This window comes from Lonchura striata, chromosome 30 (genome assembly GCF_046129695.1).
Source record: "Lonchura striata isolate bLonStr1 chromosome 30, bLonStr1.mat, whole genome shotgun sequence".
Taxonomy (NCBI): Eukaryota; Metazoa; Chordata; class Aves; order Passeriformes; family Estrildidae; genus Lonchura; species Lonchura striata.
In genome coordinates, this window is record NC_134632.1 from 5012578 (window position 1) to 5027954 (window position 15377).

Consider the following 15377-nt stretch of genomic DNA (forward strand, 5'->3'; position numbering starts at 1 on the left):
GACAGAGCAGAGCCCGTCGCTGCCGCCGGGGCCGGGGGGAGCAGCAGGGCCGGGGGTTCCACTGCCCACCGCGGAGCCCCCGCTGCTGGGGCACCTCGGGGTGTCACCTCCCACTGCCCTGCAGCCCCCCGGGTGCCTCTGTCCAGCAAAGCCTCCAAAAACCAGCCCTGGTGGCAAAATGCAGCAGAGATGAGGGGTGAAGCTGCCTTTTGGACCGTCACCCTGTTCCCTCATTCACTGTCCAGTGTAAAAGGTTCTGAGAGACAGCCCAGGACCAGAATCCTGGAATCACGGAAGGGTTGGGTTGGAAGGGATCCTCACAGACCCAGTGCCACCCCCTGCCATGGGCTGGGACACCTTCCACCATCCCAGATCGCTCCAAACCCCATCCAACCCCATCCCTGAGCACTTCCAGGGACTGGGCTCCACAGCTTCTCTGGGCATCGTCTCCCAGAGTTATCTCCTAGAGCAGGAGCCACTGCTGGAAGCAGGTGAAAAGCAGTGCAGCTCTCTGGGAGCCTGAGCTCTGGGGTAATTACGAGCAGATTGTTCTTTTGGGGCTGCTCTGGGCAGCCTGTCCTGGCCCTGCTGCCACGGGGCTCTGCTCCCTGCAGTGTTCCCCAAGGCTCAGCTCCATAAAATGCCTCAGAACCACAAAGGCATCACCAGGGAGGCACTGTGGACACCTGGAAGGATGCCAAGGGGAAAATGAGCTCCGAGCCAGCGGTGCTTCAGTTACAGGAAGAGAAAATATGACAGTGGTGACATTAATGAGGAGCCAACCCAAGGATGGGCACCGAAACAGAGAAACTGCAGCCACCTACTCGTGGGTGCTGAGCCAGGCCCAGGGGACATCTCTGCTTCCCAATTCACCCAGCCTGGCAGGGCTGAGAGCTCCTGGCCAGCCCTGAGCCACCCTGGAGGGGACAGACGGCTCCTGTGCTGCCCTGGGAGCTGTCTGGCAGCACAGGGAGGGAGTGAGGACAGGGCAACACTCCCTGCTGCTGCTGCCAGCCTGTCCTGCCCTGCGTGGGATGCATTTCCTGGGCATGAAGCTCCCTGGGTTCAATGGCTCTGAATTTCTCTGGCACAGCCCCAAAGGCTCGGCTCAGCCGATAGTCCCAGAGCTGCCCGGCGCTGTCTGCCACCGTGGCACTGCCCAGGATCCATCACTTACCCTGATCCTCGGGGATGGCAGGGACATCCTTGGCTGCTGGGGACACGCAGAGCACCTGGCTGCCCGACACCTGCCCCTCCACCTCGCTCAGGTTCCCGAAGAGGCAGCTGACACCGGCACTCAGGTCTGGGGCATCACTCACCCGCAGGCTGAGCTGCAGCAGGGCACCAGGGAGCAAAGCAGAGCTGTGAGCAGGCAGGGCAGCCCCAGTCGCCTCCAATTCCCACTCCTGGCTCTTTTCCCCTTCAAAATTACCCCCTCAAATCACCCAGCTGCCTTTCCATGGGGAAGGGAGGAGGAAAAAGGAAGGCAAGGATGTTCTTTGTGGATACAAACCCACCTTGGGGTGGCAATGGCAGATTTTTGTCCCCTGGCTGCTGTGCAGAAGCTTTGCCACCCTCAGTGCCTGTGCCAGGACCCTGAGAGCTGCAGTGACCATCCCCAAACCTCTGAGGTCAAACCACCCCTGTCCCCTGCACCGATGGGGGACACCAGGACAGAGTCCCCAGTGTCCCCAGCATGGCTGGGGAGTGTCCCCATGGCAAAGCAGGGCCTGGAGGGCTGACCCCCCTGTCCCCACAGCATTTTTACACGGGGGGCTGGGGGCAGCAGCTGCCACGGGGGCGTGGGGGGCTCTGGCAGCGACAGCTGGGAAGCTTCGGAGAGCCAGGCCTGAGCACAGCTCACAGAGGAGCTGCTTGGGAAACAAAGCCTTGCCTTTCACCAGCTCCAGAGACAGGGAAATGTGAGCTGAGGCACCAGGGGAAGGGGAATTTGTTTCTGCCACCCCCCTCCATCCTCTCCCCCGGCTCGGGTGACCCCTTGCCTCCCCCATCCCTCTGCGAGCGTGACTGCGTGAGAAAACATTTGTGCCAGAGGGAAGGGGGAAAGGCTGGAGCGTGGAGTGGTCCCTGCTGGAGGTGGCTGTCCCCTGTCCCCTGTCCCTGCCCCTGCCCCTGTCCCCTGTCCCCTGTGCCCTGCCCCTGTCCCTGTCCCTGTCCCTGTCCCTGTCCTGTCCCTGTCCTGTCCCCGCTCACCAGGAGGCTGTGCTCGGACACGGAGATGCTGCTGGGCTGCACGGCCACGCTCAGGCACTGCCCGATGCTCCCTGCGAAGCGGAACGGCTCCTCTGCCCGCTCACAGCGATCCCTCGGGGAGCACCTGGCAACAGGAGCACTGAGAGCACGGAAAACAGCCCCGGAGCACTGAAAACACCCCCCAGAGGACCAAAAACACCCCCAGAGCACTGAAAACATCCCCCAGAGCACTGAAAATACCCCCCAGAGCATCAAAAGCACACCCAGAGCACTGAAAACACCTCCCAGATCACTGAAAACACCTCCCAGATCACTGAAAACACCCCCAGGGCACAGAACACACCCCCCAGGGCACAGAACACACCCCAAACCCCTGGGGAGATGCTCCACAGCAGGACATGGTGATGCCCCAGGTAGGGAGCAGGTGTTGGGCACCAGGTTAGGACCAAAAATATTCCGTGTTCAGCAAAACCACAACGCCTGAGTATCCCGTGAGTGACTCCTGCAGCGGGACAGCATCCAGAGCTGCTCATCCCCAGTGCTGGGGGTGCCGGGGGTGCGGGGTGAGCCATGGGCTCATCTGCACACCCACTACAGCAGAAAGCAGCAACAGGCAGGGACAGGATGATGCCTCGGTCCTAATTAAAAGCACACAGCTCACTAATCATCTCCTGCTGGAGCTGGGGGTGACACCCAGCCAGGGGTGGGAGCTTCCAGCTGCTGCCAGCAGTGCTTGGCAGCTCCCAGCAGCAGGGATGGAGCCTCCGAGCCTGCCAGGGTGGCTGGGGCTGAGCACTCCACGTGCTCCAGCACGGCTCCTCAGCCCTGCTTTTACTGCAGGTGTCCCTGGAGCAGGGGCAAATCCAGCTGCTTCCAGCAGGCACCCACTGGGAGCCACGGGAGGACGTCCGTGCTGCAGACCAGGCTGGCATCCCTGCAGGATTTCCTGCTTTCTGTCATCTGGGGAAAATCCTTTCTTTCCAGCCTCCCCTCCATGGGTGCAGATGACAAATTCGCCCTTAAGGTCCCTTTGAAGCCCAGCATTGTGGGATTCTGTGGAACAGTGGGGGTTTGCTTTAGATGGAGGTAAGTGAAGTTTCCACCCTCCCTTTCCAAACCACCCCCATGATCCCCAACAAACGCTGGGGCTGCTCTCCTCACCCTCTCCCTTTTGTACCTTTTCCTTTGGAGCATAAAGGAGCGAAATATGAATGGTGCCAAAGGAAGAAATATCGAGGTTTAAGTGAATCTCTGAGATAGCCTTAAAGTGAGCTCTTGACTGGAGCCTTTATCTCATTGACTCGCTGGAATGGCTCTTTTTTATCATCCTATTTATGGCCACAGCCCCAACAGAGATAAATAGGCCTGGAGACAATAAGACACTTGCAGAGAGCAGCACGGGGAAGTCTTGCAGGCTTCGCATCCCACTGGGCTGGAGAGATCCTGTAACAATCCCCTGGAGGCCTCTGATGGCTCCCGAGGAGCAAAGGATCCTTCTGTCCATGCAGAGGGTGAACAAATCACCTCCTGCTCCACCCTCAGCCTTTCGACACCGTGTGAGCATCACCCCCTGACCCAGCACCCTTCCAGGGAGCAGCTGGAAGCAGGAACGGGTGAGAATGAAAGGGAAGAGGTGACAAATTAAACCCAAACACTCCAGCACTTGGGGCCTCCACACAAAGCTGACAGGGGCTTCGAGGAACAGCAAGATAAACTCAATTATTTACAATTAAAAAAAAAAAAATAAAGCTAAAAAATGATCACTGCTCCAAAGTGCAGATGCTTGAAGAGAGAGCTGAGAAATCCCATGGGGAAGAGCCCTTGTTGGGAATAGGTTGATGCTGAAATGTCACGGCCAAAAGGGCAGAGGAAATGACACTTTTCTCTCCTCTTGTCATCGAGGGTTTTGTCTCTGCAAAATGAAGATAACAACCTTTACCTGCCTCCCAGGTGGCTTGTGAAGGCTCAGCTCATTAGCATGGGGGAAGTGCTGGCTGATCCTCGCAGAGGAGCTGCTGCAGGGGCAGCACCAGACAGCCCCAGTGCAGCTCCTGCTGCAGCACCCCCTGCCCGCCCTGCTGCCCCCGGGATGGAAATAATTCCCTTCTGACAGGGGGTGGAAATAATTCCCTTCTGACAGGGGGTGGAAATAATTCCCTTCTGACAGGGGGTGGAAATAATTCCCTTCTGACAGAGGAAGCCTTTGGGACAGGACTGCACGAAGGGTGGCTCAGCTGTACGGCTGGACAGGCTCGCTCGGAAAGGAAAAAAGCCAAACGACCCCAAAGGATGCCCAGAGTGCTGCGGGATGCTCCGAGCTCTGCTGGTACCCCCAGCACCCCCCGAGAGGAGCCTGTGGGATGCTCAGGGGCAGCTGAGCTGCTTCTCCTGCCCCTCCCCGAGGTGGCCAGGACCCCGACCCGCGGCGGGGAGCTGCTGTGCCCCGCAGCCCCGGATCCAGGCCGGGTTTGTGGAGGAGCCTGCAGCTCCCTGCAGCACCTGCTCCCCAGGCAAGGGGCCAAGCCGGGTCCCTGAGCGCTGCCTCCCCATCCCCGTGCACCAAGGGGCTGCTCAGAGAGCTGGCATGGCGCCGGGGGCATTTCTGTTCCTGCTGCAGCCTCCTCCCCGAGCTCGCTGCCCGGTGGGCTCCTTCCGCCCTAGGAAGTGCTGGTTTTTATGGCAGGCCGGAGGAAGGAAGGGCACGGACACCTCCTGAATGCAGAGAGGCTTTCCTGGAGCTGCCCTGCAGAAAAGCACCCTCAGCCCTTTGTGGCAGCTCCCGGCCCTGCTGCCGGATCCCCCCGGAGCAGCCGGAGCCGGGATCCCCTGAGCTGCCCTGGCGGGGTTGAAATCTCCCTTTTGGGGCTTTAAAGGGGCTCCGTGCTCTGCTCTGCTGCTGAAACCTCGCTGCGAGCAAAGCCCCGCTCACAGGGTCATATCTGCCGTTAAAAATTCCACATTATTTGGGATTTGCACCTGGGCAAAGAGCAGGAGGGTGAAAACACCAGGAGGGATGTGCAGACCAGCAGGCCTCCCTTGCCACCAGTTCAAATCCTGGTTTTCCATCGTGTCCACATCACCCTGGGATGTGACGAGTTGATTTCCCTTCACCTCTCCTCGGGAGCTCAGGGATCTCCCCTGACATTCCTCCCAGGGAATGTCCAAAGGGGAGAAAAATGGACTTGAGGAGCTCCAGCCTGACTCTCTTTGCTTTGTGTGGGAGGCTCCGGGAAGCTCCGGGAGCTGCTTTTGTCACCAAGGAATGGCCAAGGCCACACTTACATGTGGTGCAGGGAGCACCAGCCGCAGTGGGGGTCCCCCGAGCTCAGGCACTCCTGGCAGGTCGTGTACTGCTCACAGGACTCCACGGGCACCCGGGACACCTGCAAGGAACACACACACTGAGTGCTGCTGTCCCCAGCACGGCCAGAGCAGCCCCAGAGCCCCCTGCGCCCCTCAGAGCCACACTGCAGCAGATCCCAAAATGAGTTTGTTCCCACATCCAGGAATGGGAATTATTGGGGGCTGGGGGAGTCCTGGGCATGCTGAGCCCCAGCTCTTCCTCGGGTTTTCCTGGGACCCCGCTGACAGAGCCTCCCCGGGGCTGGAGCCTCCCCTCCCCTCCCCTCCCTGATTTACTGATTCACGCTTTGCTGCCTCACCCCGCACCCGGGCAGCTGCTGCAGGGGATAAATCACTGGCATGGTGGCAGCTTGTGGGGTCTGGGGGGTGTTTCACTCTGAGCCCTTCCAGCAGCAGCCACTGGGGCCCCAGGCCTGGCCCAGCTGTCCCCTCCAGGCAGGGATGCCACAGGTGGGAGAACCCCAAAGGCTGCTGCAAACCCTCTCCCACCACAGCACACGAGGAAGGTCCTGCCTGACGCCGAGGAGCAGCACGGTCCTGACCTATTTACCAGCACTGAAACCCCCAGAGGCTTCAACACAGCACCAGGCTTCAGCCACAGGTCACTGCCTGGCCCCAGCCAAGACATCGGTAACCTTTTTAACCACTTCAACCTTTCCAACCCATCCTGTTCCACCTCCAGCATTTTTAACCACTTCAACCTTTCCAACCCACCCCGTTCCACCTCCAGCAGCAGGGTGGGCTTGCATCTCCAGCTCCTGTAGTGTTCCCTCTACAAAATGTGGAAGAAATTCCTTCCTGTAAGGAGGCACTGGAACTCAAGAGACTGTGGACTCCCTGTCCCTGGAGGCGTTCAAAGCCAGGCTGGACAGACCTTGGCACGACCTGGGACAGCGGGAGGCCTCCAGGTGATTTTTAAGCTCCCTTCCGTCCCAGGCAGTTCCATAATTCCGCGATTTTATTCCCATTCCTCCCAGCTGCTGCAGATAATCCTCTGCCAGCCTCCCCGTGTGAGAACCCCTGGGCTTGGTCTGGGGTCTCATGTGGTGATGAAATCTCTCCTCCAACCTGAGCTTTCAAAGAAAAACTCCGCAGCCTCTTGTTGTTCGGTCTCAAGGCAGTTTATTGTGAGTTATATAAAAGATTTTCTTCTCGGGCTACGGCTGTTGGGTCAGCAGCCCAGGCAGAGGCACACACACACCCTGACATCCTCTCTGTCTGTGTCTTCTTCTCTCCCCACCCAGGGCTGCTGCTATCTTTTATATGATATATTATGTGTTATGTTTACAGTTTTCCCCAATACCTATTACCTATGTTAAATGGTGCTTTTCTACTCTAAACCAATCTGTGAGTGCCAACATCACCGAGAACATGGAGGCAAGGAAGAAGAAGGAGGAAGGACAGGATCAGCCCACTTTCCTCCATCTTAGAACTTCTGACCCCCATGTACAAAGTAAACACCCCCCTGTACAGGTGCTAAAACCCCCCTGTACAATACTAAAAAAATTTCCCCTCTGTTTTGTAACTACTTTTACTATACTATCTAACCCTTTGTGACTGCTTGTTCCACCTTCAAAGCATGACTCAAACTCAAAATCACAGCTGTTTGCAGCTGCCTGCCAGGGTCTCAAATGCTTCTGACCGAGGCCTGGAACCTCTAAAAATGTCTGAAGGACATTTTGAGTTCCAGCATCCCCACGGCTCTGGGGCCCCCGGAGCGCTGCCTGCGACTGGCTGGGAATCCCAAGGGGCGCTGGATGCTCCGGCTCCGTCCGTCACAACAGCACCCGGCTCGCAGCGGCCGCGCTGAAAGGAGCAGTGTCTGCCACACAACAGCCACTGTCCCACCGGGTGCTGCTGGCACAGTGAGAGCCCAGTTCCTCTCCGAGCACCGCACCAATAGGGCTGCTGTTCTTCTTGTTTCCTCAGCCCCGCTCGACAGCTTTTCCTGGAACAGAAATCGCCGGGGTTGGGGTTTTGTGGCCGTGGTGGAGCCCTGGGGAGAGCGCAGGGCTCGCTGTGGGATGCTGGAAATGAGGGACAGAGCTGGCAGTGCCTTCAGCTGGATGGGGAGAGCTTTGGGAACGGAGAGCAGAAATTCGGGTCAGAGGTGCGGATGGAGGGCTGGGGTCTGGCTGCTGGCTGCAGAGGGGCTGGGTGCCCTGGCAGGGGCTGTGCCCAGCTGGCCACAGGTGATGTGCTTTTTGCTGCTTTGCCTCCTCCTTCCAAGGAGCAAAAAAGCACTTTACAGTGCTAAAATAAAGCTAAAAATGATGGGGTGGGAACTAGCCTAGGGGCCTGATGACAGAAGAGCCGCCCAGGATGCCCAAACAGGGCTCATTCCTGCCCAGGCCCAGTGAGCTCCCAGCACTTCCCAGTGCAGACCATTGCTGCAGCTCTTGGCTGCAGAACCAGCAGCAAACACAGGTTTTTCACACCAAAAAGCTCCCTGTGGGAGACACCAGCCAGCACAGGATGCGCCCAGGGATGTCGCTGGGCTTCCCCTAAAATCAGCCCAGCACGCTGAGCAGCCTGGGGGTCAGGACAGCCCCAAAATCCCCCAGCACTGCGGATCCACCGCTCAGAGGGAGGCTTGGCAGGATCTGTGCCCGTGATTTAAATGCAGCTCAGGGCTTGTTTCATGTTTGTGAGGAGCTGGATGCTCTCGCTGCGCTCTATAAATAACGGAGGGTTGGAATTATGTGAATAAGAGTTCATTAGAGATGATTTGATGTTGAGCGCTTCGTTTCTTTTTCTGCTCAGGAGCTGCGGCTTCTGCACATGATAATTCTTTAAAAACCACACAGAGGTTTTGAACAGTGTCTCTGGAGGAGCATCTGTGTGAAGGACAGCAGCCAAGGATCCAGTGCTGCTGGGGATCTCCTGGCTCCTGAGGGCACAGCCCTGCTCCCCCCAGCCCAGCTGTGACCTCTCTCCCTGCCCTCCCTGCCAAAATGGACCTGCTGCTCAGCCATGAAATGAAAAAGCCTCATTATTACTGTCACTGACTGCCTGACCTCTAACACCAGCAAAATAAAATACATTAAAAAAACCCACAACAAAACAAACAAACAAAACCTCAAAAAAACCCCAATACAGACTCTCCAAAACACAGGAATTTCTACTCTGCCAGCCCCAGGAACAAAAAACTGTAAGAAAGCAATTCAAAATAAATAAACAAACAAGCGAATAAATATTAAATAAATACTAAATAAATAAATAAACACAGCCAAAGCAGAGTTGCCACAGCTTTTGCGTGCTACCAGCCCAGGCCTGTGACCTGCTCTGGCTGGAGACAGCCCCTGGAGCATCTCACAGCCACAGCAGGCTGCCCACAGACCCCTCAGGGGGCTGGAGTTCAAACAGAAAATCTATTTTTAATGACTTTGGAGAGTGGAGTAGAGATGCCAACTAGTTCAGTGTAATTAAAGCCATCTATCACTCACTGAGCAGGAGCCCAAAGTTGATGAACTTTCCAATGAGATTTGATTCTTTCCTTTATTCATGAGCAAACTCTGCTTTGTGCCGGGGCAGGAGACGTGAAAAAGTGTGGGAAGGAGCAAGGAGGACGCCTCAGCTCAGCCATTAATGTGTCAGGGTGACAGGGAAAATAAAGTCAGACTTTCCCAAGGGCTGTGAAAAGTCTGACAGACTCTTCCCCCTGCTCCTCCTCCTGTGCCTCCAAGCAGAGCTCCAGGTGCAATATCCTGCTGGGCACCTTTGCCAAAAAAATCCCAGTGTGCAGGGTGGGAACGCGCTGGCTTTGCTGAGCAAGGCACGTGGCTGCAATCTGCCTCGGGCTGTGGAAATCCCTACCTGGAAACTGGTTCCAGACTGGAAATCCCTACCTGGAAACTGGTTCCAGACTGGAAATCCCTACCTGAAACTGATTCCAGACTGGAAATCCCTACCTGGAAACTGATTCCGGATTGGAAATCCCTACCTGGAAACTGATTCCGGATTGGAAATTCCTACCTGGAAACTGATTCCAGACTGGAAATCTCTACCTGGAATCTTATTCCAGATTGGATATCCCTACCTGGAAACTGATTCCAGATTGGAAATCCCTACCTGGAAACTGATTCTGGATTGGAAATCCCTACCTGGAATCTTCTTCCAGATTGGAAATCCCTGCCTGGAAACTGATTCTGGATTGGAAATCCCTACCTGGAAACTGATTCCAGACTGGAAATCCCTACCTGGAAACTGATTCTGGATTGGAAATCCCTACCTGGAAACTGATTCCAGATTGGATATCCCTACCTGGAAACTGATTCCAGACTGCAAATCCCTACCTGGAAACTGATTCCATATTGGAAATCCCTACCTGGAAACTGATTCCAGACTGGAAATCCCTACCTGGAATCTTCTTCCAGATTGGAAATCCCTGCCTGAATCTGCTGCTCCTGCCTGGTGGAGATCTCAGACACACCCAGAGTGTGGAAGGACCAGGAGCCAGTGGGATGCAGGAAATGCATCCATGGGGCACAGCCAGGCCACAGAGGAGAGGGGAAAAGGGAATTTTAAGCACAAATCACCGAGGAGCATCCCAGGGATGCTGTGGAGCTCCCAAAGCGGGGAAGGGCTCCAGCATCCATCCCTGTGGCACAGGAAGGCCCGGAGCAGGTGAGGGGCAGCAGCTCTGCTGTCCCACGCCCCCAGCACAGCAGGGAGGTCTGAGAGCCCCCGCCGGGCTGTCAGAACCAAATCAACGCCGGGAAGTTCTGGCAGAGAGGCAGCGAGTGGGAGAGGACACGGAGACAACGTTGCCATGGCTACGAGGGGATTATTTAATTACAGCACTGCAGAGGCACCGGAGAGCCCCTTCAACTCTGATCCAGGCAGCCTTTGCAGCCTTGGCTTTGCTGCTACAAGAACCTCATTAACATCTGAGGAGGACAAGCTGTGCTGGAGCACGGGGACCCCGTCACTCTCCCAGCGAGGGATCAGATCTGCTGCAAACATTCCCAACCCTGGGCACCCCCAGACCCTCCCCGTGCCCTGCCAGCCCCCCGAGGGAGGCGATGGAAGCAGGGACAGCCTCCTCTGGGAAGCAAGACAGACTGAAAAAATAGCAAATATCCCGAAGTCAGGCTTGCTGAAGCAGGAAAATCGCCCTCAAGCCAGAGTTTCCTGCCTCCATGCGGCCCAGCATCGCGGCAGGGCTCGGAGCAGCCTCGTGTTCTGGCACACGGGCTCCTGCAGACAAACACTTTCCTGTGGTTTACCACGGCTCCAGTTAATCATCACATCAATATGGAACATCTGAGCGGGGTTTGTTGGAATAACAGAGTGCCAGGCAGAGATCCCAGCCCCGCTCCCAGCGGCAGCGCAGAGGGGAAATGATTCCCATCTCCAGCGCGTGACCGTGCGTGGCACGCTGCCTCTGCTCGCCCTGGCAGCCCCTGCCCTGCTGCCAGCAGGTGACAGTGACCCTCCGGGGCTGCAGGGTGGGCACGGGGGCAGCTGCCCCTGCCTGGCACCGGCTGGGCCATCCCTCACCCCTCCGGGCTCCCAGCTGTGGCCGGGGGCTCAGCCCAGCCTTTGGGGTCCCACTCTGGCATCCCCCCCCTGCTCGGGCTGGCACAGCGGTGCCAGCTCGGTGTGGCAGCCACAGAGTGCCTGGGGCGCCCCAGCTCTGCCTCCTGCTGTCGGAACTCAAAATGTCCCTCAGACATTTTTGGATGATCTGGGCCCAGGTCAGAAGCATTTGAGACCCTGGCAGGCAGCTGGAAACAGCTGTGATTTTGGGTTTGAGCCATGGAATGAGTTACCAACTTTGCAGGTGGAACAAGAAGTCACAAAAGTTTAGATACTAGAGTAGAAGTAGTCACAAAGTAGACGGAAGAATTTTTTATTATTGTACAAGGAGTTTTAACACCTGTACAGGGGGGTTTTTGCTTTGTACATGGGAGTCAGAAGTTTTAAGATGGAGGAAAGTAGGCTGATCCTGTTCTTCCTCTTTCTCCTTCCTCACCTCCATGTTCTTGGTGATGTTGGCACTCACAGATTGGTTTAGAGTAGAAAATCACCATTTAATATAGGTAATAGGCATTGGGAAAAACTGTAAACATGTCACACGTAATGTACCATATAAAAGACAGCAGCAGCCCTGGGCTGGGGGAGAGAAGAAGAAGACAGCAGTCAGAGAGGATGTCAGGGTGTGTGTGTGCCTCTGCCTGAGCTGTGAGCAAACCACAGCAGCCCCAGAAGAAAATCTTTTATATAACTCGCAATAAACTGCCTTGAGACCCAACAACAGAGACTGCTGAGCCTTTCTTTGGAAGGAAGGTTGGAGGAGAGACTTCCAGCACACAGAGCCCCTGAACCAGGGCGGGGTTCCGACATCCTGCCTGGCACAGGACACCTGCACTGGGGCTGGCACGCACGGCACCTCCACTGCTCCTCAGTGGTTTGTGGTTAAAATCCCCCTCTGCCCTCTCCTCTGTGTCCTGGCTCTGCCCCTCATGCCTCTCCTGTGCCCGCTGCCTCCAGAGCTGGGCAAACACCCAGAACCGGGAGGGAATCCTTCCATCTTCAGCGCTGAAATGGAATCTGGGGCACAGACCTGGCTGAGGAATGCACAGGAGCTCCTGGAATGGCAAATGCAGCCAAATTCGTGGATTAAACAATGAGGTGCAGGCTCCTCTGAGCTGCTCCTGCCCCGGGGTGCTGGTGACAGCTCGGTGTCCCCACACAGGGAGGGCAGCTGGGGAGGACAGGACCCCCACAGATCCTTCTCCTTTGGGACCCTAAACCACTCATTTTCTTGCAGATCTGACCCACAGAACCTCTCCCTGACAAGAAAAGGGGGGGATGAGGGTGCCAATAATGAGGAATGTGATGCTAAAGGTCTCCCCTACAGGGACAGAGCTCTGCTGTGATGGATCCACGTCCCTGGATCCCTGGGAAGACACCACACCTCAGGGGAGTGACCATTTCACTCCTGACTGCACAAAAAGGGTGGAAGGAGCTCCTGGAAGCCGTGATCCAGGCAGGACCTCCCCTGCTCCTCACCTGCCAGGGTGCCACAGCCTCCCTGCTCCCGTGGGAGGCCCCTGTGGGATTGCAGGATGATGTTCCTGGAGCAGCCGGGGCACAGCCCCGTGCTCCTGCCAGGGGCCATCACCGCTGCCATCACAAGTGGCTCCAGGACGTGTTGGCACCATCTCCTGCTGCCACCCCGCCGTGGCCACCAGCTGCTGAGCACTGCCCTTTGATTGGCCCAGGCCTCAGGGGAACTAATTAATCAGGATAAAAGGGGGGCAGCCTTCCAAAATTTCCGGGCTCAGGTGGGGATCAGTCCAACACAGCAAACTTTCATCTCGCACCAGCTCACGGCCTCTGAGTCCTGGGCTTTGCCCGGCTGCCATGGAACTCCTGGCGTGCTCCCTGCAGTCAGCTAAAAGTTTTAACAAAAGCTCAGAAAGTTAATTAAGGTGAATAATTATAAAGTGTGCGCTTCTTCCCCTCTCTGTTTGGCGAGAAAGCAGCAGAAATGCAATTCGGAATGGCTTTGGAGCAGTAACCAATGTAATTAGGTGTTCAATGAGTGCTCACCACTGGGCTCTGCTTATAAAAATTACTGTTTTACTCCCAGCATTTTGCCAGAGAGGCGTGAACAGCACAGAGCTCCCCTTCCCCGGGACTCTAATTAGGCTTGGACGCCTCCAGCTCAGGGCTGCCCAGCCCTGCAGGTGATGCCTGGGCTCCCCCCGGCTCCAGGAGGGGAGCAGAGACAGGGACAGAGCCCCTGGCACTGGGCAGTGGGAGAGATTCCACTCTGGGAGGGTGGCACACCCTGGCACAGGTGCCCAGAGCAGCTGGGGCTGCCCCTGGATCCCTGGCAGTGCCCAAGGCCAGGCTGGCTGGGGTTTGGAGCACCGGGGACAGTGGGAGGTGTCCCTGCCATGGCAGGGGGTGGCACTGGATGGGCTTTGAGGTCCCTTCCAGGCCAAACCATTCTGTGGTTCTGTGACACCCTGAAGGTGGGGATGCCTTAGAGGGGAACACACCCTGTGAGGAGCCAGAGCAGCCAGCTGGAAGCACCCTGAGCATTTATCAGCAGCATCCCTGCTCCGAGCAGCTTCCCGGGCTGCGTGGGCACGCTGCAGCTGCAGAGTCCCAGCAGGGATAGCCACGCTGGGGAGCACAGGCAGCAGCTCTGCTGAGGAGCCCTGCATCCCGGGCTGTGGATCCCAGGCAGACTGTGAGTGCCTGCAGTCTGTTTCTCCTGGCTCCCAGGAAAAGCACACGCCAGACAGCAGAGCCCCTTCCCCCAGGCTGCCAGCCTGCAACTCACGGATTCACTTCAGTCCTTAAAAAGGATTGTGGCAGGCTAAGATAAAACAGTATAGTTTAAAATGATAAACAGACTCCTAAATGGGACTGGAGTCTTAATGAAAACAGTAATGAATGAATGAGGCAAGCAAATATTCCCCATTAATATTAGACAGATAGATTAGATCCCTGGGTGCTGCATTTAAAACTGACATGAAATTACTTCAATTACTCTGCATTGATAAATAACAAGGCCGTATTTACTGTTAAAACACATTTCCTCCACGCTCCCCCATGCTTGCTTTGGCTTCTGCTTCTCCAGAGGGAGAGGGGATCACTGAGAGGATGGGAAATGCACCGGGCTGGAGCTTCCCCCTGCCCACGGGAGAGCTGTGCTGCTCAGCACCCGGCCAAGGTGCTCAGGGCACCCGGCCAAGGTGTTCAGGGCCCCTGGCCCGGAGGAGCAGCCCCATCAGGCTCAATCACCACCCTCAGCCCTGCTGTTTCAGCCCTGGCAGTGCTGTGCAGGAGGCAGAGCAATCACTGACAGCCACTTCAAACCTGATGCTCGCAGCATCCTTCCCTCTCAGAGAGTCACGCCGCTTCCCCTTGCTGGTGGGTACAGCTGCTCAGCATCCTCCTTTCCACGCTGGGAAAGTGAGATTAACCTGATCAGAGGCCTCTTCTGATGAAGAGATCATAGATGGATAATTCCTGGGTGTTTGCTGGCATTTACATGCTAATGATGAAAGGCACTCTGGTAAAGGTAATGTCAACACGAGTCCCTTGTCCTTGCATCTCAGCCTCCAGCCCAGCCATCTGTTCTCAGGGTTCAAAAAGCTCTGGAGAACAGGTTGCTGCTAGAAAAGCTGCAAAAGCTCTTCCCAGCTCTGCTGCCTCAGCCTGTGAAGCTCCATGCCTGGCTGGAGTGTCCTGGAAGGCTGGGGATGCTCAGAGCACTAAAGCACACCCGGCTCTGCTGGCAAACCACCGATGTCTTGCTGCTAGAGGATCTGAAATATCTGCTAAAAAAACCCTCACTCAGCCTCATCACATGTCAGTGTACAAGAAAGACATAAAAGATCTCATTTCAGGGGTACAGGAGCAGTGAAGCATCCAGAGATCCTGAGCCCAGGTCACTGCTGCAGATCCAACATCCCAAATTTCCTGAGGGAGAGGAGGGGAATAACTCCCTGCTTCCTCCCAGCTGGGATGCAAGCCCCCGGGGAAAGGCCAGCCAGCAGCTCCAGGGAGCTGCAGCTGAAATGCTGCTGCTGGGGGATTCTCTGAGTGTGGGAATGGGGCAGGAGGGCCCAGGGGCTCTGTGTACCAGGCAGGGATAAATTCACTTCCCAGGAGGCAACAAAACTCAGGCTTGGTGCTTCCCCAGCCGAAACCAGGGTAAAACAGCCAAGTGGAGAGGGAGGAGTGCCCAGAGCTCTTCCCAGAGCTCAAGGGCTGGATGACCTTTCCAATACCATACCTGTATAAATCTTACTTAATGAAATAAAAAAAAAAAA

The 15377-nt window shown here is 56.4% G+C and overlaps 1 protein-coding gene across 4 annotated transcripts in view; it reads right to left on the reverse strand.

Moving 5' to 3' along the window:
* The window catches only part of PLXNA2 (plexin A2), a 141755-nt gene that overhangs the window by 57846 nt on the left and 68532 nt on the right, over positions 1–15377 (reverse strand). For all 4 annotated transcript variants that reach the window (XM_021536032.3, XM_021536033.3, XM_021536034.2 and 1 more), the window contains exons 5-7: positions 5497–5597; positions 2215–2338; positions 1178–1331 (exon numbers count right to left, since the gene is read on the reverse strand). In XM_021536032.3, coding sequence (XP_021391707.1) covers positions 1178–1331; positions 2215–2338; positions 5497–5597 — 379 coding nt within the window. The remainder of the gene's footprint in view (positions 1–1177; positions 1332–2214; positions 2339–5496; positions 5598–15377) is intronic.